Source organism: Haemaphysalis longicornis, unplaced genomic scaffold, assembly GCF_048455015.1.
Source record: "Haemaphysalis longicornis isolate Haplotype H1 unplaced genomic scaffold, Haemaphysalis longicornis Haplotype H1 scaffold_5, whole genome shotgun sequence".
Classification (NCBI taxonomy): Eukaryota; Metazoa; Arthropoda; class Arachnida; order Ixodida; family Ixodidae; genus Haemaphysalis; species Haemaphysalis longicornis.
Window position 1 is genome coordinate 3,062,007 of NW_027526385.1, and position 22,187 is coordinate 3,084,193.

General features: G+C 49.5%; 1 protein-coding gene and 1 pseudogene across 1 annotated transcript in view; both read right to left on the bottom strand.

Annotated features, from left to right (window-relative positions):
• Positions 1 to 7,713: 7,713 nt before the first annotated feature.
• On the bottom strand, positions 7,714 to 9,976 carry LOC144137804 (uncharacterized; annotated as a pseudogene).
• A 4,334-nt stretch (positions 9,977 to 14,310) lies between these two features.
• The window catches only part of LOC144138975 (nose resistant to fluoxetine protein 6-like), a 100,771-nt gene continuing 92,894 nt past the window's right edge, over positions 14,311 to 22,187 (bottom strand). Inside the window, exons 13-16 of the mRNA XM_077671478.1 lie at positions 21,733 to 21,853; positions 18,229 to 18,418; positions 16,517 to 16,659; positions 14,311 to 15,292 (exon numbers count right to left, since the gene is read on the bottom strand). Coding sequence (XP_077527604.1) covers positions 14,993 to 15,292; positions 16,517 to 16,659; positions 18,229 to 18,418; positions 21,733 to 21,853 — 754 coding nt within the window. The 3' untranslated portion in view covers positions 14,311 to 14,992. The remainder of the gene's footprint in view (positions 15,293 to 16,516; positions 16,660 to 18,228; positions 18,419 to 21,732; positions 21,854 to 22,187) is intronic.

Genomic DNA, 22,187 nt, shown 5'->3' on the forward strand with positions numbered 1-22,187 from the left:
CGATAGTCTTTATCGACCTTTGCCAAGGAAATGCCTCCCTTCGCTTTCCCGCTCGCCTCTCATGTTGTTCCTCTTGCGTCGCGCTCTACCCAAGGTAAAGACGTCAAAGGTCTCGATGCCAACGCTGCCGTACGGCGTAGACGCGCGTGAATCGAGGGGCCCTACTTCAGCGTTTATAGAACCACGCTGCCCTACTCCACGTGCGTTCCAACCAGAACGTGGAACCTATCTAGTGGAACCTTTCGTAACTGTTGCCGGTTGATTTCTTAAAATGGCGCCAGAAGCTATAGTGGTGCGGGCGACAGCAGGCGACGGCGGAGTGAATTTTTTTTCTGCAGTTGATGAATTATTTAGTTTCGCAGAAATCAAGCATGTATGATTTTGTATAAAAGAACACTGCAAATATCACTTTTTATTGATTTATTGTCTTATATTTGTGTAATGTCTTGTAGTATGAACATTACATCGGACTTAGACGGGTAGGTTTAGGTGTGACTATATTGTTGCGCAGGCCTTGTTTTACTTTGGCCGGGTGGCTGAATCGAGTCACAGACAGACAGACAGACAGACTGACAGACAAACAGACATACAGACAGACCAAAATTTCTGGGTTTAAGTAGCCCAAGAAAGACTATCGTCTTTAAAAAAAGAACTCCCGCTCGCGCTGTTTCAGGTGGGAGGAGGGGGGCACAAGCACTGCGAAGGTGGGAAATCTGAAATGCGTGGGACAAACCTCGGTTCAATTCACCAGGAGAGGAGTGAGACAGGGCGGCGAAGAGCGTGATGGGTGGTAGCAGTGCCAGCGGATAACGGCGCCACAGCCCACTATGGCGAATCACTGCTCTGCTCTTCCGACAGCTTTCACGTTGAGTGGGACGGCTTTAATTTTTTTAGTGGAGCAAGGTAGAGGGTTGCCCTCCTGCTGTCGTAAGGGAGCAACGTAGCCCAGGCAGCTAGTAATATAAATGAAATAGAAGTATGACAACAACACCTACACATGATCTTGCGAATTGGGAGCGGTTGATTAAAACATCGATTGAATTACAGACTTTTTAATCATTTGATCGCTTGATTCAAATTGATTATTATTATTTGGTTTAGAGTTATTGATTCATGGGCTGTTTATTAGATGATTGACGTGCAAACGTTTTATAGTAAGAGAATGGTTAAAATGGTTTATTTCAGTAGGCTTCGAAAATCCCCGTGTGCGTGTGTGTTACTCTGTGGATATATGTTTACGGAGCGAAGACAGCTGGAGGCACTCCAAATTCATGTTCCAGCGGAATTTTGAAACCATGAGTTGGTATCAATGAATGTCCTGATTAATTGCGTATTTGTTAATTAGTCAGATAATTCATTGTGAGTGTTGAATCCAATTTATGGGTGGATATCATTTGTATGAAAAGCAGTTTTATCAAGACTCGCATAGCCAGGACCCCTCGGTAGCCACCTGCCACTAAATATGCCATGATTTAGACAGCTGGTCCCGCCGCCACCAAGCGCTATACGCCTTGAGCTTCGCGATCGCTGCGCCGCCTGCCGCCGCTTCTCCGCGGCGTTGACGGGATGTGCGCTGTGTGGCTGATAGGGGCTCGTGCAGTGTTTTGGTTCTGTTTCGCTTCTTTTCGCCTTTCCGCGCATAAAAAAAACTTGTTATGGTGACGTCTGTAACAAAGAGTACGTTTGGGTCACTTAAAAAGCAGCTGCGTCTTCGTAGAGCACGCGATCGCCTTCAAGAGCTACCCGGGGATGCGGTTCTGCGCGCATCGTCGCCGCTCTTCCGGGCGTCGGCGACGGTAGCAGCATATCACCCCTGTCACCTCCAAATACGTCAGGCACAAATGAATTATACTGTCACCTCGTTTAGAGCTGATACTGGCACAGTGAGAGGTTGGCTTCATTTTGCAGCGTGGACAACGAATGCGGCTTCGTTTCGAATACATACTTCGCAAAAAAAAAATATGTTTCGGGTATGTGATTAGCCAATCCCGGACAATAAGTTATGCCATTTATAAGAATATAAACCATGCGAAAATGTTAAGTATATTCCAAGCCTGCACGTCGTTAAATATCTGCCCACACCCGCCTTATAGCAAGAACCAAGGCAATCTAATATGAAACCACGGAAAAATACATGCTGGGCAAGTGCGGAAGAAACATAATAGCTCTAACGGAAATGAAAAAAAAAAAAATACAGTGCAGCTTCTGACATGCTAAAGAAAGATACTTAAGCCAGGTAGGGCTCACCAGACTAACTATACGCGAAATGCATTGCTATTTCCCGGGGGGCGGGGGGGGGGGGGGTAAGCGAGGGGGACGCTGTGCACAAATGCGGAGGGGAATCCAGCAATGACCGTTTTAGTAATCACGCACACAAATCTCGCGTTCAGTGTCGCTTTGTTTTTCGACTTCAACGAATAGCTTATCGTTCGGCGGACGCATTTTTGGAAGTATACAGGGTAGGCAGTTCACAAGCGATGAAATATGTCGTTGGAAGAATGTGGTATGGGACAAGGCCCTCTGATTTCAGTTTCTCCTTTATTCTGCAGGCTCCCTGTGCCATCTGACGATATTTCGAAGAAGCGTTTAGTCGCGGACGCCGATTATATTCTAAGCCCGTCTGCGCGCTGTTCGCAGAGGATAAATGTAGCAGATGAATATTTGCGGGCGCTCACCTCACGACGAGACGACTCTTTGTCGTGTGCTCATCGCCAAGTATAGTTCTGCGTTATCCATCGTACTTACGTTGAATATTCCCGAAATTAACACACACTGGCTTGTGACTGGTGGTGATCAGTATCTGCACTATATTATTGGCAAAAGTAACTGGCGTGCTGTCAGGTATGAGTGTTCCGCTGAATATGTAAGCGCACAAAGCTGATTTATATCGTAGTGTATACCCGCAGCATGAACATCTGAGGAATCGGTGGTTACGGAGACACTGCTAGTAAATTCAGGGCAGTGTAACTACAATCAGGTCCATGCATACGCTGGTTCCGCGACGCTGGCCTGTGACACACACCTGGCGCTTATACAGACCGAATATACCACACTAAGATCGCGTCAGAAACATTTACACTGTCGTAAACACACCCCATTTGCGAACAGAGTGACTGCTCCACATAAACACGGATTTCCAACGCCCGCAAATGCTAAATATCAGTCGTGAACATGCCGCAAAAGCAGCGGCGACAGTGGGGAGCGGGACGGAGACTCACGCGCCTGCTTCCGAAACGGGCCGCAAGGGGATTTCAGTGGCGCCCCTACAGGCCGCGCTCGAGGCGTATTGGCCTCGAGGACATACCGTGGCGCCACCTACGAGTGACGTCACTTGTAGGACGCTGAATCGTGTTGTCGTCTGCTACAACACATTTCCCGTGCGTATGCGGAAGCGTGTTTTCTTGTTGTGGCCACCGTCTCGCCCCCTCCTTGTGGATTTGATGCAAATTACCAAAAAGGTTGTCTGTAAACCAAATAATTCGACCAAGCAATCAGCGACTCGCTTGTTCCCGGCGACACCGCCGCGTTTAGGTAGTTGCTACCATCGCGACCCACAGCTCTTAGATACGCAGCCAGCTAACGCTAAGGACGATGCAGCTGATGCGGAGAAAAGCACGCTGTAAATTCATTATGAAATACTTGTGACGGGACACGTGTGTGCAAGGAAACACCTTGTAACAGCGACGGAAACGCGTCGCTCACTTATGATCTCACCGCGCGAACTGCTCGTATTGCCTGGTAAATGAATGACTATGTGAGAACGGCGATCAGATTGCTTCGCCGCACATTATTAAAAGTATTGTTATGGTCTGCAGTTTGGCTTAATCAGTGCCTATTTCCCCTACGATGTTTTTATAGTCATGCCCGGATTTGATTAAGGATCACTGCCGTAGCCTGTACTCTGCACGGATGATGTTTACTTTTGGCGACAACTTGTCCGCAATGTATGAACGGTATGAACGCGAGTTTTTAACGCCTTCGAGCGGGTTTGTACAAGGCTATATTTAGTTTTCATTAGGTGTTCGGCGTGGTCATTTATAATTGCAGCGTGTTTTGTATGTTTACAGTGAGCCGGCCTTTCTCAAGCATCAATTTCGAAACTCACGACTGCTCACAGAAGGAGAGGCTGCGTACGAGGCGAAACACGTCGTTAATGATTTCGGGTAATGGGAGATTTAGAATAGGAGAACCGAGCGTTGGGGGCCCCCAAGGAGCTAGAAGAACCCAAATGCAACACGCGCGCGCGCGACGGGAGGGCCTTCCCCAACAGCTATAGCAGCCGGCTTCGGATGCACGTTATCGGATGTTGGGAACTTTAGGCTTGGCGTCGCAGCAGATATTTCATCGCCGTTAGAGTTGCGAGTGACAGTCCTTCACAGAACGTTTCACCGCGCTGGGAACTCTGTGAGCGCGGTGATTTCCGTTGAAGCGATCGACGATCAAGATACCTGCACGGCCTCGGCCGATTCTTGCGCGCAAGCATAGCCATCCTTCGACCGCTCGCCGCACCGTGCGTGAACGGGCCGGCGCTGCCGGGACCGACCAACGCGGCCGGTCGGCGTAAATCGGGACAGATATATTTGAGAATCGCTTTGAAAACCACAGCTGATGACACTACCTATCAGAATTTCTCATCACACTAACATCCACTTTCACCAATCTGGAACTTATTTTCCACGACTTGTGTGATTTTAAAAAGCGGCGACAAGTTGTTGCTGCCGCTACCTGCGTCGGTTCGAGCCGCACCGTCGGCCGTGCGGGCAGGCACGGCGGGTGCGTGTGCTTCTTCGAGCAGTTAACGCTTCACGATTTCCTGCTTTATACATTTCTTGCAAATAAGAGAAATCTAGAAACTTCACTCGGCGATCGTCGTAGTCCACATTGTTGATCGGGGAAACAAGCCGCTGCTTACGCTTCGGTCGCATACGTAATACACCACCACGCTCATGGTGTTTGCGGATAATCTACCACAGTTGATACGGTTATTAAGTCCCCATGAGGCAAACTGCGCTTGACGCACTGAGAATTAACTTCAAACGAAGGAAATTAACAAGAAAATACTTTTAGAACGCGCTTCCTAAGCGAAGTGTCACGCGCTGCAAGCCAACTACGCAGCAAGATAGGAACGGTGATCCTACAAGTGACGTCAAAACGATCGCAGCGCCGGCCTCTCCTGCCTCGCGGCCAAGAGTATAGTTCGAAATGCAAACGGCTCAGCTTGCTTTTGCCGGGTGGCCTTATTCTTATTTCTCACGGTTCTGCGCGCCGCTTGACCTATTAAAGGAGCTTCTTCAACCTGGAAACGCCTTTTCATCGTGACAGCATGTATGTATGCACACAGGAGCGTCCCCAACTGTCACGCATGATGATGAACAATGTCATGGGGATTAACGTTATTGGCGTCGACTGGAACTGACTACACCGGGCGCGATCTAATTGCTTCCTCTAAACATGAACAATGTTCAAATACAGCTTTCGGGGCCCAGCAAACTGAAGATACGTGGGTCATGAAGCGCACCCCCTCGTAATAGGCTGGTGTTTCACGAGTCCTAGGCCAGACTACTCGGAGCGGGAGACAAGCACCACAAGGTAATGCCACGTATACGATTTATTATATGCAAAGAATCTCTTGCTCTGGGCTATGTCCGGCGTCCGTCCGTTGTCCGCACCTCTCCCCCTACACTATAAAAAAAAGAAATATTTAGCGGCGCCCGGTTTCGATCCCACGACTCTCTGGCCGCAACGAGAGGTACGCCGCGCTCTTCCCACTGCGCTACAAAAACGATTTTTTTTAATAACAAACACTTTATTTACAGAGATATATACAGGATCACATCAGATAATTGCAGGGTATTCGTCGTACACAATAGTAGCTTTACGCATGCTAAAAATAGGCGCTTACGGCCTTTACGCTAGCATGGCGTAAGCATGTTCTGCCGGCAAGTGTAAGCTGTTGGCATCGTAATGCTGGCACAGCCGCAGAGGTCGGGCGGTAATTACACCAGCACGAACGTTGTCGAATGGATGACGGTTCCTTTTGTGCACCGCTTGAAGGGAATGGGATGGGAGCGGAGGGAGGGGAAGGGGGTTCTGGGCAAGCAGAGGTGAGCAGGAGTGTTTCCCGGTCCTAGCCATCAAATTGAGTCCCATCTCCTCCGCTCCTTTACCTGAAAGGACACGCGAACCCTGCGCCAGTGCATCACGCAACTCGGAGTCTGAGTCAGGCCCGTCAAGGGCGGCCACTGCCCTCTGCGCCTTCTGAACAAACTTCCTCCACGCCGGCCGATGGTGTTCAGCGCATTCAACAGCATCCACCCTTGCCCTCCAGAGCGAGTGGAGTCCCATGACGTGGATGCAATCTCGGAGGTGTGGGAGTTCCGTGTCTGCATCCAAGAACCTTAAGTTGGTCCAGGTGAGCTGCCATTGTGTGCCAAAGGAGCACTGCAGCTCGTCCCAGAAATACGATGCCGTATTGCACTCTAAGGATACATGCTCGCCCGTCTCCCGCCTTCCGCACAGCGGACAGTTGGCCCCTCCAGGGAGGAAGAAACCCCGCTCTTCCTGCCTTGCCTTAGTAGGGAGTATCCTTGTGTGCGGACGGAAGAAGAAATCTTTCGAACTTGTTGGGACGGGGAGCTTCCGCGCACGCCGTAGGACGTCACTTTTTAGGCGGCCTAAAGGTGGGGAGCGGTACAAGGGGGGTGGGAGGGTCTGCTCCATCAAATCCCAGTAGAGATTCCTCGGCTTCACTGTGCACAAATACTCCCAGGAGAAGAATTCCTGCAAGAGGGCCAGTGCCCCCGCCACTTCCCTGTAAAAGCCTCGTTCACGAGCCAAAGGGCCACGTGTAGGGCGCCTACAGTTTGGAGAACCGCCTGGAGAAAGCCATCACTGCGATCTCGGAAGTACACAGATCTCTGTACAATCAGTTTAAGTTCCATGTTAACGAGCCCAAGACCCCCGGCTTCGGCACTCCAGAAAATGTTAGTGCGGCGCATGGGTTCATACGTGGATCTCCAGACGAAAACCGCAAACAACCGGTGTAGCTTGGCCACTGAGCCTGCATCAATAGTCGAGACACGGGCCGCGTACAAGACGGCCGGATATGCCACGGCGTTGCAAACATGTGCCCTAGAAAAGAGGGCAATATGTCGTGCTCTCCAGGGCTCCAAGTTCCTTCCAGCAGCTGCCAGTTTCGTCTGCCACCGGGGGGCGATGGCTGCGCCGGTATCTAGGTTTACCCCAAGGTAGCGGGTGATGGCGCCCCTCCATGGAACTCCGTAGAGTTGTTGGGGTTTGGTGAGCCATTCGCCTAGCCATGCTCCCTCTGACTTCGAAAGGTTGAACTGTGCCCCGGAGAATCGACAAAATTCTTCGGCCAGTGCAACAACCTCCCCCGCCTGATCTCTCGATGTGCACACAAAGGTGACGTCGTCCGCATAGGCCAGGACCTTTAGTTCTTCGTCTCCGAGATCCAAGCCTCGGATCGACTTGGACGCTATTGCCATCCTGCAGAGAGGTTCAATGTACAGTGCGAATAGAATAGGGGACATGGCGTAGAGCCCCTTACATTTTGCGGCGGAAAATTTCAAATTCTGCGGTTCCAGATAGGGGAATCTGCAAAATTCTGCGGCAACAGTGAAAAGGCATGTGGTACATGTAGCAGTTCATTTATTACACACTTTCACTACGCACACACAGATGAGACTGAGTCCTAACATGCTAGATGTCATTTACAACTCAAGGAAGCTGTTGTGGCTGAGCATGAGGTGATGTTTAGTGCTTTCTTCGCCAAGAGAATGGCGCTTGTGAGACACGATGTCACCATAGCGACTGAATGACCTTTCAGCGTCAACACAGTTGATTGGCACTGACAGGTATTTAAGGGTAATTGAAGAGAGTGTTGGAGTCAGGTGCTCCATCCCAGCCCAAAAAGCCAGAACATCAAAATCTTCACCTGGCTTTTCTTGTTTCGAAAGAAATGGTGCCAAGTCCCTGTCACGAGACTTGAAGTCTTGGGCAGACTTCAGGTACACCTGCCATTCAGCAGCTAGGGCTAGGGATTCTTCCCTGAGTCCAGGAACGGCCCCAAACTCTGACCTCTTGTCTGAGAGACACCCAACTTGCAGGGGACCCAAACGCCTCACTTGAAGAACTTGAAGTTTCAGAGTTCTCCAAGTATACTAGAGCCTTGCTAGCCGCTTTAGTCATTGCAGCCTTGACCTTGCTTGCAATCTGATGGGCCTCGTCGTGTGCAATGTTTTCTTTCTTCAGTTGCACTTCAAAGTTTTCCTGTGCAGCTGCCTCCAAATATCCCCAGAGTGCAAACAAAGAATTGTACGCTTTATGGCAGGCTACACACTGACCCTCTGCTGCTTTTAGCAGGCTTGCCACTTTTTTGCCGAACACTGCAATGCATCGCATGCTGTACTTAAGCTCCGTTGAGTGTTCACTCAAGAGTTTCAAGAGAGAGTCAACACATGCTGCATCACCGTACTTCTCATGAACCTCCCTCAGCAAAGAAGAATAGTGGTCAAAGTAAGCAGAATGCTGCTCAACAGCTTCAATCCATGAATTCCCCCTACTTTTCACAGGTGCTGGAGGTGTTTTGGCACACTCGACCCCACACTTTTCCAGGTGAGACTTGTAGAAAGCTCTCTTTCTACTCGACAGACGGAAAGCTTTCTTCATACAGGCCACAAATCTGTCTACCAGAGGAAAAGAGGCCTGCAAGGTGCTGCCTACAATGTTCACTGTATGGGCTACGCAGGTAATGTGAACAGCGCCTTCACAAAGTGGCTTTATGCACTCCTTAAAGGACTTGACCATGTAAGAAGCGTTATAGCTTACGAAGCCTGTAACATCCCCAAATTCAACTCCGCACGTTGTCAATGTTTTTGTTACAATGCGCCCTATCACGGTTGAGTTAACTTCCTCCACGAATTTAACTTTTACCAGTACTGGCTGCATTGAGGCACTCGCGCTTTTGGCCGACCTAACGAACAGTACATTTAAACCGATTTTGCTCGGTCGTCGGTTGTTTCGCCCGTAATCACAGACACCGTGGCACCTCGAAACATCGCTTTCAAGGCTGCCTCGTGCTTCTCGAACAACTCAGGAAGTCGGCGGAGGAGCGCGTCAGAACCAGGCAGCGATCCGCCGTTCCGCACGTGTGTCTGGAGAAACGTCCGCAGCTTCGGATTGTCCGACTTCTCCAAGGGAATATTAGCCGACACCAGCGCATCCAGGAACTTGAGCACAATGTCGTGCCTCACTTCACCAGCGGTGATTACGGACTCCAGCGTTTGCAGTCGGCTTTGCTTAGGAGCTGTTCCCGAACTCCCAGCGCCGTCTTCTGATGGTTGTTCGCATTTTCGCTTGTGAGAGTCGGCGTTCTTACGATGTCGGTTGCTTTCAATCTGCTCTTCAATAGTTGACTTGCGACGGTAGTCAACTTCTCTCGCGCAGAATCCGCAAAAAAGGATTCCTCCATCTTCGTAGAAGCTGGCTTGCTTGTACTCTCGAGCGCGTTCTTTGGCCGTTTTCTTGCTCAAATGAGATTTTGAAAGGGCCATCTCCACACCGCTCGCACCACCACGGAAAACAAAGCCGGCAGAGCCGGTCGCGCCGCTCGTGAATACAGCAAAAGATGGCGTCTACTCTTGTTGGGCGTTGGATGGATAGTTGACTACGGCTATGGCCGGCTATGGCTGAGCCCCTTCATTTGGGTGATGGCCGCGCCACCTAACCACTTTTATTGTTTGATAAAGTTGGAATACGCAGATAAAAATTTATTTTTAAGAGTAAAAACGTTTCAGAGAAATAACAGAAAACATTTTGCTGTTACTAATTGAAAATACCACTTTCCTGCCACATTTCGCCGATTCTATTATTTTGGGGACGCAGCGCCACACTTTTCAAATTTTTTTTCGGATCTCCGCGGGAAAACTTCATTTCCGCGATTTTTCGCGGAATCGCGGAATCGCGGAAAGCTAGGGCCTCTAGGTCACATGGGGCAGCCCTTCCTGACCGACCGTCCGATGTTGATTGGCGGCCCAAATTCCCCATTCAAGATGATGCTGGTAGTCATTTCTGTGTAGCAGGTCTTAATCCAATCTACAATTGCATCTCCTATCCCACATTGACTAAGGAGCATGAACAGAAAGGTGTGGTCTACCTGGTCGAAGGCCTTTCTAAGGTCTTCTTGTATTACAGCGCACTACAAACAGGACACAGGGAAGGACGCAGACACAGCGCTGTGTCTGCGTCCTTCCCTGTGTCCTGTTTGTAGTGCGCTGTAATACAAGAATGTCGAAATACCAACTCGCCCATCAGTCCACACTCGTCAATTTCTAAGGTCGAGTTGTAGGACAGCTAAGGGGTAAGTACCTGACTCTGCCACCTCATAGACCGTCCGCATGCTATGCAAATTGGTGTTAATGGAGCGGCCCCTAAATCCGCATGTCTGATGTGGGCCCACCACACTACTGAGGGCCATCGCGAGTCGTCGGGCCAGGATACGTGCTAGGATTTTATAGTCTGTCGACAGTAAACTGATGGGCCTGAAATATTCCACATTCGGTACCATATCTTGGACGGATGTTTTGGGTATGAGGACCAAATTACTGTTCCGCATTGAAGGTGGCAGCACTTTTGTGGTTTGGATATTGTCGAAGACAGATACCAGAACAGGGCCGATCTCTTCACGGAATACCTGGTAGAATTCAGAAACAATCCCGTCAGGCCCCGGTGACTTATTTTTTGAGTTTTTTATCGCGTGTTTTACCTCTTCGACCGTTATCGGGCTGTTTATTATGACTCTAACGTCCTCTGGCACCATGGGCAGCTCACCAAGGACGTCCGGTGGGGGATCGTCAAGCTTCGAACGCAAGGAAAACAGCTTACCGTAGTACTCACAGAAGGCATTCGCCACCTCCCCGCTCCCACTAGCGATGCTACCGGAGTTGTTACAGGAGCAAGTGCTACGAACGCGCCTTATGTCCTTGACTCATTCAAACTACGTCAAGAAGCTACTGATACAACGAAGGCACGCGAAGCTGAACGTCAATAGAAACGACGAACTGAAAATTTCCCCGCATTTACCCGAGGGGAAGAATGTGAAAGTGCGAATGCACGAGTTGAATTTGCGCGGTTCGGTAATGTTCGCGAAAGAGAGATCACACACACACACACAACTACAAAGAAAGAAAGATGCATTTATTCACAGACACCTATTTGTGTTGTCGTTGTACTTGATTGCTAGAGCGGATCTGAGCTTTGAAATTTCGTGTCAGTACTCCTTTAAGCGGGTGCATTAGCCCTTCTCACGCCCGATTCCTGGCCAATCCCCCACGTGGGTATGTGCCATGTCAGCGGTCAGGCAGCGCGCGCCCATCTCCCCCCGTTGCCAAGGAAGACGAGGAGATTCCTGGCCAATCCCCCACGTGGGTATGTGCCATATCAGCGGTCAGGCAGCGCGCGCCCATCTCCCCCCGTTGCCAAGGAAGACGAGGAGCGCGCGCACCCGCAGCTGTTGCTATGTGGACGGACGGCGGTCGCCGGAATTCAGGGTCGCTTATAAAGTGCATTCGCACTTAAAACTTTAGAGGAGGATGTTAGCGTCTCTTGCTCGGGGGGGTGTCCCGCGTCCGTGCCCCGTCCGCAGCGCCTCTGATGATGATTGTGGCAGGATGCCCCTAGGGACTGGCCAACCAAAGAATCCACCACGAGATAGCTTCGCGTTCAACCACCGTCGTCATCTTCCCGTAGGGGAACCGCTGAAGAAGAAGGAAAAGAAGACAAAGCCGCGAAGACGAGGGCGTGTACGTTGCTCTCAGCCGGTGCACCAACGTCAACAACCGTTACCTCACCAACGCTGGCGGAGACTACCGATTCTACCACAGAGACGACAACATCGACAAGAACATGATGGACGAGTTTCGGCGCCTCGAGCACCACCGCCTACTCACCGTAACACAACAGTACTTGCGTGCCTTTGCCACCGGTGTGGACCCGGACGTTGAATTCCATCTGGCGCTACTAAACACCAGATCACTCAACATAACGGCAACACGCCAGCTGCGCGATAAGCGCGCATGCGCGTCTGCTCTCTCATCTCCTCCTCTCCACTCCATCTGCTCTATATAATAAACCCGGTCCGCGCGCCGCTTCCTCAGTTGCTGCTTCGGTTGAGACACGCTTCAGAGCTGAATGGACGCCAACAATTCTGCTTTGCATCACCACATAGTTCCCTTCGGGGAGGTGGTGTAGTTTTTATTTATTTATTTATTTATTTAGGAAAACTGCACTCCAATTCTTTGGTCCTGGCAGAACTGTATTGGTCACTGTATTCTGAGGGAATCTTTTACTCGAAGGGTGGAAGTACGGGTCGCGCAGAAGGGTGCCAACGCTTGCGCCCTTAGAGGGACCCTGCAACACTTTTTGAGCGGTGCAAGTAAACCTGCTCGACGCCTAGATTACACTGCCCGGAATACCTGATCCAAACATTACACGTGCTCGTGAAGCGGTGAGCGCGCAAATCGGTGTGAAAGACGCGGAAAGATCAACCGCGCTCTCTTCAATTTTCCTCATTATGCACCCCTGGGATGGTCGAAGTGACGTCATTATGGCCATGGCTGTCCTATTGGCTGTCGCTGGTCAACTTGGCGGCTTATTTCTCGCATTTCCCGCTGCGATCCGCCGTCGTAGGCGCTGTGTACCAACTTCTTCTGTGGCTGAACCTGTACGCACAGTTTTGGCGTTTCTTTTGTGTTTTGCGTGCGCGCGGAGTTTGAATGACGAACTCAGTACTCCCCTTTCAACCAGACCACTGGACAACAAACTTTTATTGCTTCAAAAACGCACTACCAGTGCCTAGAATATACTGGCCAGTATATTCTAGGCACTATACTACCAGCATGAGAGCACGCTTGCGAGCAGGCAGCCATGCCTGTGTTTTTTTGGGGGGCACCAGACCGGAAGTAGACCCCTTTACGTTGCGGAGAACAGGAGAAAAGTCTCCGACCTGTGATATATCGAAGGCCGCCCGAGAGAACGCCGCGCGCCGCCCCCCACTCCGGGAGAGAGCGCGCGCAGCTTTCGTCGCGTTCTCCGCGGTCGAGTTAGGAGGGAACAATTATGAGCGATTTCTCATTCGCATAGTTTGGGTGATATTGAACGGATTTTCATATATCTTGCGGGAGGAGATGGCTGGGGCAACAGGCTTTACCTCAAAAAACATTCCGAGTAGTCGACGGTAAGTGCTGCAGGGTCCCTTTAAGTAGCCCAGAGAAGGGAGAATATACAATTTACATCTTTAAACCTCTTGAGTGAAAAGTTTTACTCGAGAATAGTAAACTCGACGGGCGGAAGTATAGCCCGCGCAAATAGCTGTCAATATTTACACCCTTCGGTGGCCCTAAGTAGTAAGAATTTATGCCTTTTCGGGAACCCTGATGTACACCTTTGGATTTTTACGAAACGCTTTACTAGAGAATGCTTGAAACTTAGGCCGCCCCTATCCGCAAAACATATTTCTTACAACGAAGAACGAAATCGTGCCTTTTAAGGGAACGCATTGCTTAGAATGGTTAGATAACGCTCGTATAGTCGACAGATTTACAGAAAGATAAAAATATCACGTCCTCCCTGCAAATTCACGAATCTGTCGTTACACACGCATTGCTGAGACTTCCGGAAGAACTTCAGCGGTTAGCACCACGTTCACAGCTGGGTCCTAAGCCTAACCGAGTTCGCATGAAGGAAAGAAGGAGGAAAGAAAGAAAGAAAGAAAGAAAGAAAGAAAGAAAGAAAGAAAGAAAGAAAGAAAGCTCCGAGCAAACTCCGCTCTGCGGGACAACTTTTGACAACGTTACGGCTGCCTCAGGCAGGCCCAGTTACATGGCCGTGTGTTCAGTTACACGCACTCTCTGCCGTGGTGAAAGTCCTTCCATCGTGGAGTGTATACCCCGCAATGCAGCACGAGTGTAAGTTTTGTCTTCAGCGTGCATCTTGCTGCGATCACATCTAGCTATTCATGTGCTTGTTATTATTATGTGTTTGAAAATCGCGTGTTTGAAGGTATGTGTTTGATTATCATGTGTTATTTGTTATGCGTTTGAAAATGAAAATGTTCACCCAAGATTTCCTATACACTGACTTTGTTTTGGAACATTTCTCTTCGGTTGTGTACATGCACGTACCTGTACTCAAGCTCGCCTTGCCAGCAAGCTCAGGAGCCATGACAGAGGCAGCAAAAATTGTTGAAAAACACTTTAATTTTCAGAATCGAAGCAAGAAGTATAAGCTATAGGAAGTGACGATGTAACGTCTTGTTTTGCCGACGTGAAGATGTGCCGACTTGAACACGACACTGGCAAGCTTTGACGACGGCTGGGTCGACGTTTGATTGTTCTGAGCTTGAATCACCCACCTCTTACGCGGCTTCACCTCAGGCCTTCGTGAAAGCGGGGGCGGAAATGAGCCGTCCCAGTGCGAGCCAGGCGTTCCCTGCCCTTGCTCGAGCAAACGCCATGTATTGAGGCTCTTGGCGCTCTTCACACTTTATTACCGTAATCTTCATTCTTCATCATGGTCATCCTCACGTTTCAAATTAAGAGTCCTGTACACCCCCATTTACAGCAAATTTGGTAATACCATACTCGTCCGAAAGTTTAACAACCGACTGAATGACCGCATAACAGTTCTGGCGCTGTTTAACCACAGACGCCCTTGCTGTGTAAATACCAACCTACTACTACGAATTTCTGATGGAAGACACTTGCTGCAGCAATTGTTTTTTTATCCGGGATTCAAACTATTACCGACTGGTCACCCGAATGACATTAGGGGTGAATAAACTGCGTAGCCAATTACGCCTTAAGCAGATTTGGATATGGGTGCCGCCATGGGTTTTTTAATCTGGAAACCGTCGTGCCCAGTTTGGTGAGCGCCGTGTCACAAGGTTCAAGTCCAAGTTGCTTTAGCAACCAGGTTACAGACGACAGCTGGTGAGGTTGGCCCTGTGACAGTCGGAGCCGTTAAATGAGTTACTCTCATTCGCGCTTCGTGCGGGCTCGTTCTCCTCATTGCCGAGGTCCACAGCGACCGTGGACGGCCTGTCCCCCCCTCGATCGACGGCTGTGGGCCCCGCGTCGCCTGATTCCATTGCTGTTATCTTGCGTGGGGAATCGAGGATTAGCTTGGAAAGCCTGACAGCTGGTGCCTCGCAGAACACGAACAGCAGGTAGCTGAGAAGGTAACTCCACAGGAGAACGCTGAAGAAAAACGACACCTGCGAGATGAAAGGGGGGAGAGATGTAGGGAGGGCACAATCAGGGAGTCCATCTGTCTGTCTGTCTGTCTGTATGTATGTCTGTCTGTCTTCTGCCCAGTTTATCCGTAATTAGTGAACTATCGTTTGCTAGTAAATTTATCAATAACTTTATCATTCAGTTATGCAATTGGCCAGTCAATCGGTAAAACGTATGTAGGTAGATGAGCAGCTCAACGTCTTGGTAAAGGCGCAGCCGTTACAAACAAACAAAGAAATAAACAAAAAACTGGAATCAAAGGTGCTGAAGATTCAAAGCTAGATCGCCAAACTCCTATACCTATATAGCTATTAGTGGCTTTGTATGACACTAAATACTTCGCTTTAATGAGGTGACGGGAAAATATTTACGGGGTGAATTCATTGCTTCGTTTGAGTCAAAAATCGAAAACCAAAACCGAAACCGAAAACCGAAAAACCAAAAATCTTGCGTGTTCTCTTTTAAATGTGTGATCGAAAGTGTTTCCTGTCGAGCCCGAATGGTAGCTTCTGTGAGCCTGTTCACCAATGATGTTCTTTTTAAAATGTTTCCTCGTAGGTGAATCACTGCAAGCTTCCCATTCATTCTGACGAATTCGGGCCACGGCGTGCGTGGGCCGCCGAGAACAAGGGGGCGTTACACGTGGGTGAGCGCGGGGGAAGGTGCCCGCATGCTGAGCCCAGTCACAAACTCGCTTGAGACGTGCTGCTAACACACGAATTAATGACACAGAGTTGGGCTAATTGGTTTCATGATGCTGGGTAAAGGTAACTAACTGTACTCGGGCAAGGACAAAACATCAGAGGAAAAAAACCACAGGACGAACGCCAGCGTTCGTCCTAAATCTGAATTTCGGTTCGGTTTAAAACTGAGTTCACTGGCCGCTCTTTTGTGGATCCCGTGTTACCAGATAAAACTAGATGAACCGCTACACGATTTGCCGGGGTTAGCCTAACCAGTCCAATAAACGCTTATTCGTCCTCTCTCTCTCTCTTCTTGGTTGTGCACCCGTCATTGGGTTTCTGCTCCTGCGCATTTATGTTCCCGGAATCTAAAACCGACTCGTTCATCGCTTCCTACTTTATGTTAAGAGAAAACTGGTTCAACCATTGCAGTGGAGAAAGGGCGATCGCATGTGATATTTCGTTGCCGCCCGTGGCCACAGCAATGTCCAGATGGTGTGGCAAGTGCGAACGAGCACTCACCACGACGAAGTAAGAGAAGAACATTCTCTCCGGGGTAATTTGCAGCACGAGGTTCAGGAAGGGCCAGTGGACGATGTACACGCCGAAGGCCAGTCGGCTCAGGGGCGCCAATGCGCTCCAGGATAGGAACGTGCAGAGGAATCCTGCGGCGCCGGCAGAAGAGAAAACAGAGATAAATGCTGATCAGTAGGCGGATCGAAGGATACGCGAGCACCTAATCTCTCCCTCCCTCCCCCTCTCTCCCTCTCCCTAACCCCCTCTCTCTCTCTCTCTCCCTCCCTCCCTCTCTCCCTCTCTCATTCCTCACGAACACGAGGGCCAAGCCAAGAGAGAGAGAGAGAGAGAGAGAGAGAGAGAGAGAGAGAGAGAGAGAGAGAGAACACTTTATTCAAAAGCCCGGTTAAGTGCGTCCGGTGACCGACAGCAGCAGCCTGCCGGTGACCATGACAGCTCTTTCCGCGAGACTCTTCTGGGTCTGTGCCAGTGACCATGGCAGCTCTTTCCGTGAGACTCTTCTGGGTCTGCAAGTCCGAGCTGCCCAGCGGTGCTCACGCCTTGCCTCGGCTTTCAAACCGAGAAACAAGGCGTTTCTGGCACGTCGCTCGCACACCATACAAACGTGCTTTTTGCTCTAGCCTTCCCATGGTCACGATTGCTCGCTTTCGTAGCAGCGTTGGCTGCCTGCCCCTCCTTTTGCTGTCCACCAGTGTTGGCGTTTCGTCTGTGTCATTCCCATTCTATCTTTTTCTGCCGCCTTGCACTCGCTGCCTTGCACCCATCCTTGCACTCGCTTTACACTCAACTTTACGACGGGTACAAGTGGTGACAGGACGTGTCGGGAAGCCAAGCGGCGAGGCACGTCGGGAAAAAGCAGCGCCGACGCATGCCTGGGGAATTGTATCACGTTCCCCGATTGAAACTCTGAACGTTTCGTTTTACTTCTCGTATTTCTCGACACACTCACCAAGGCTCACCATTTTGAATAATTAGCGACTACGCCAAGCAGAATAACACTAAAAGACTGTCACGCACCGGTTCCTTTCAAGCCACGATCAACGCTTCGCGTTACGTTGATTCTCACGTTTACGTGGGATCCCACAATGTTAAAGCACAGCATTACTAATCTCGTCGAGCGGTTTCGCCGTCGCGGTACATTTGACCTTCATTTGACCGAATCTGTGCAGTGCCCTTGGCAACGCATCACGTGAATCGCCGGGCCGAGCTCCGCCAACGGCCGCGTTCGCTAGCCGCTGCCTCCACCGCATGCCGATTTGGCGCATGCGCTCTCCGCAGCTGGTCCGCACCTGACCACGTGACTGGCCGCGTGCATGCGAGTTCATGCGAGCTCGGCCATGAGTGAGAGCGAGGCCGGACCGTCTTCCCTGAGCGTTGCGCGGGACGCTCTGAGGCGTCGCCGGCAAGCGGCGCATGACCACCCCGCGTATATCGCCCGGCGATCCGTTCGGCTCGGAAAAGGCCGAAAGCGGGACCGAAACCGTACACAAAGCAGGTTTTGGACGAATTTTATAATATTTACAGCTAAATCAAAGTTTAATCTAGTCAAACCAACACTTAACCAGGCTAGTCCAAGCTTCGCTTTCCATACTCAGAGTTAGCTGAGTAAAGGCGAAGCCATTGTGCCTCGAAGACTGCACGGTTGTGCAATAGCTTCTGTTAAAGACCTTCAGGTGCAATTCGGTGCAGCTCCTCACCTCCTCGCCCCGTGGCGCAGGCGAGAGTGATCCACATCAGGCACACCGACCACAGGATGCGGTCGAAAAAGGCCAGCGACAGCTTTCCAAACTCGTCTGTCTGCTCGACGGTCTGGTACCACGGCGCCTTCACAAAAACACAGCCCAACCCGCTAGCGATGGCGATGCACCAAGCAGCCGTCTGGAACGCCTGCAGACGGAGGAAATGACGCAGTTTGCCGGAGAAACTGTCAGTTTGCGGACGAGTTGAGTGGTGAGCCTTTTTTCGTAATAAATAGAAAACAAAGAATGCAAATATGAAAATGAAGAATATCATGCGAAAAACAGTTACCTGAATTCACAACTGACCTGCACTTTAACGATAACGATAACCTTAACAGACCAACAGCGTTTTTCTTGACTTCTTGAAAGCTTTTGATCTTGTTGCCCATTGTCGCCTTGTTACATAATTAACCACTTTTCGAACTGCCTCCTTCACACTATCATGGTTTCGATATTTTCTTTGCAATCGTCAAAAGTTCGCACTAGTAAACAATAGTGCTTCTTCTACGCCTTACGTGACTTCAGGTGTGCCCCAGGGCAGCGTTGTGGTACTGTGTCTGGGACTATTGCGCTTTCTAATTTGCATCAACGATTTGCCACTGAATATTGCTGCATGCATTATTGCTGAGTGCATTATTTACAGATCAATTAACAGTACTGTCGTCCACCGAGCGCTTCGAAACGATCTTAACCTAATTTGTCATTGCTGTAACACTTGGCTAATGGTTCTAAAGGTATCAAAATGTCAGATAATTTCTTTTAGGTGTAAGCGCGACAACTCAAAATTTTCGTACAACGTTAATCATACAGAATTGTTGCATTCGGTGCGTTCACCCAATCGAAAACATTTCGTGGTCATCCCGCGTTACAGCCGTCCGTGCCGAAGCATTAAAGACATTAGGAAATTTACTCTGTGATCTTAGCCAATCACCTTCCCGTATTCGTAAATTGGCCTATCAGACATTTGTTCGCCCGCGACTCGAGTATGCGTCAACAATGGTGTCCCCACATCCTATCTAATCGACATGATTGAATCTCACGGGATTACAACCACCATTCCAGCGTAACACAAATCAAGCTTGATCATTTCCCCCAGCCTTTGGTTCTGTGTCTGCTCGTGTGGCTGCGAATGAAATCGAAAGACGACAATCTTCTGCCGCCCCTACCACGTGATCGCCTTTCCCGCCTCATCCGCCCACCTCTCGCGCTGTTTCCCTCTTGTCTCGGTCCACCCTTTCGAGGATTGCGGAGCTCAATTTGATCGCGTTCGCACTGCTGCGCCGTGTGTTGGAACTGCTGGGACTTGGCGTTCGAGCCACGAGCATGAAACTCGGGCGCCAGCCGTGTTTGTATTTCGTGGTAAAACATTGTTTTCAACGCGATATTTTTTAAAGACGATAGTCTTTCTTGGGCTGCTTAAACCAAGAAATTTTGGTCTGTCTTTATGTCTGTCTGTCTGTCTGTCTGTCTGTGACTCGATTCAGCTACCCGGCCAAAGTAAAACAAGGCATGCGCAATAGTCTTATATAGTCACAGCTAAATCTACCCGTCTAAGTCAGGTGTAATGTTCATACTTGTCAATATTGTTGAAGAACAAAACATTATGCAAATATGAGACAACAAATTAATACAGAACTGATATTTGCAGTGTTCCTTTATAAAAAATCATACATGCTTGATTTTTGCGGTATTAAATACTTCGTCAACTGCAGAAAAAAAATTCACTCCGCCGTCGCCTGCCGTCGCCCGCGCCACTAAAGCTTCTGGTGCCATTTTGAGAAATCAACCGGCAACCGTTACGAAAGGTTCCACTAGATAGGTTCCACGTTCTGCTTGGAACGCACGTGGAGTAGGGCAACGTGGTTCTATCAGTGTTGAAGTAGGGCGCCTCGACTCACGCGCGTCTCTGCCGTACGGCAGCGCTGGCATCGAGATACCCGGCCTGGAGCAGTGGAACGCGGTAAATTTAAAATGATTTAAGCAAACATTTGGCGTCTTTACCTTGGGAGGAGCGCGACGCAAGAGGAACAACATGATAGGTGAGCGGGAAAGCGAAGGGAGGCATTTACTTGGCAAAAGTCGATAAAGACTATCGTCTTTTGTCGACCTTCGCAACGAAAGGAGCAGATACGCGGCCAATTTTTTATTTTCTCTCGCAAAAATCGAGCCCACAACTACTTTAAATTAAAAGTACACGGCAAACACCAGCTATGTATTGATGTTCTTACTCAAGTGATCCTAATATTATCTTTGGGCTGAACAATGTTGGCAAATATGGAGCGTATTTCCAGATTTATTAGATTTAAAATGTTCTGCCTATACAAATGACTCGCTCAAGAGTTCATTTTAACTTTTGGCCGGGCGGCTGAATAGACAGACAGACAGACACACAGACAGACAGACAGACAGACAGACAGACAGACAGACAGACGGACGGACGGACGGACGGACGGACGGACAAACATACATACATACATACATACATACATACATACATACATACATACATACATACATACATACATACATACAGACAGACAGAGAGTTAGACGGACAGACAGACAGACAGACAGACAGAGAGTTAGACGGGCAGACAGACAGACAGACGGACGGACGGACAGACAGACAGACAGACAGACAGACAGACAGATCAAAACTTTCGCTGTTGAGCAGCCCAAGAAAGGCTATCGTCTTTAAAGGTCAGTGAAGACGGGAAGTCCTGCCCTCTACCGTGCACCGTATGGGAGACTGCAGATGCTTCCTACATTAGGAGAGAGAGAGAGAGAGAGAGAGAGAGAGAGAGAGAGAGAGAGAGAGAGAGAGAGAGAGAGAGAGAAAACCGTTTTTAGAAAAGGATATCCACTGGTGGCGATGGACGAAAGGAATGGGGAGGGAGGGGAAGAGAATGGCAAGCTGCATATCTCTAATAATTCAGTTTTCAGAGCAAATCCTGTAATTTTAAAGTGCTAGTTAACGTTAGGTTTAGCAATTTTCCTTCAGGATTATGGACCACATCCAATGCTGAAAATTATCCTATCATAAGTCGTGAAAGACAAAATTGGGACGCCTAATAAATCATCTCATGCTTTGAACAAGCACAGTTGTGTTCTAAGTAGTGTACTCTTGGCGGAAGGAGAAAGCAGCAGCGTTCGGGGTAATGTCTGACGGGCGCGGGGATGACATCTTTTAGTGACGCCGTTATTCCCACCACGTTGATGGTGCACGGCGCATACCCCAACGATGGTTACAACAGTATACCTAAACACGTCTGAAAATAAGGCATTTCACTATTGAGATATCACTAAATGGTAAATAGTAAGTTCAGTTCCTGGAATTATTGTGTCACTTACGTACGTACGTTGTTATCAGAACAAATTGGCGATCAGTGAGCGAGCCACTCTTGATTTGTTTATTAGATTTTACGCAGAGCATTTCCTTCAACAGCCAGAGCAAAATATTCACCTTGGAGATCTTTCGTTCCTTGTACCATGCTACCAGGAAGAAAGTTGCGCATCCCGTAAAGTAGCACACGGCATGGTAGAATGGGTAGAAGTAGTAGCGACCAATGGTCTCCTGGACAGTCCTGCAACGATGAAGAATGCGGACACAAAAATAACACGCTCAGCCAGAGCGAGAAATCAAAGCAGAGGAGCCGCTTGTATAGCGAAGCTGCGTGTAGCTAGGGTTGGGTGGAATCTTCGCGTCCGTGGGGGGCAAATTTCCGCCTCTACACTCGCAACAGCAGGCCATTGTTCTCGGTTACGCATCGTCCAGCGGCAGGTCTTGTCGTCTGACAGCGTCCTGACCTGTGGATTGGGGCCATGGTGTCGAGCCGACGCACGATGGCGACCTGAAAAGGGTACCCGTGTCGTGTCGCTTTGAAACGCGGACAGATGGTCCGTTCAAGACGGTACTTG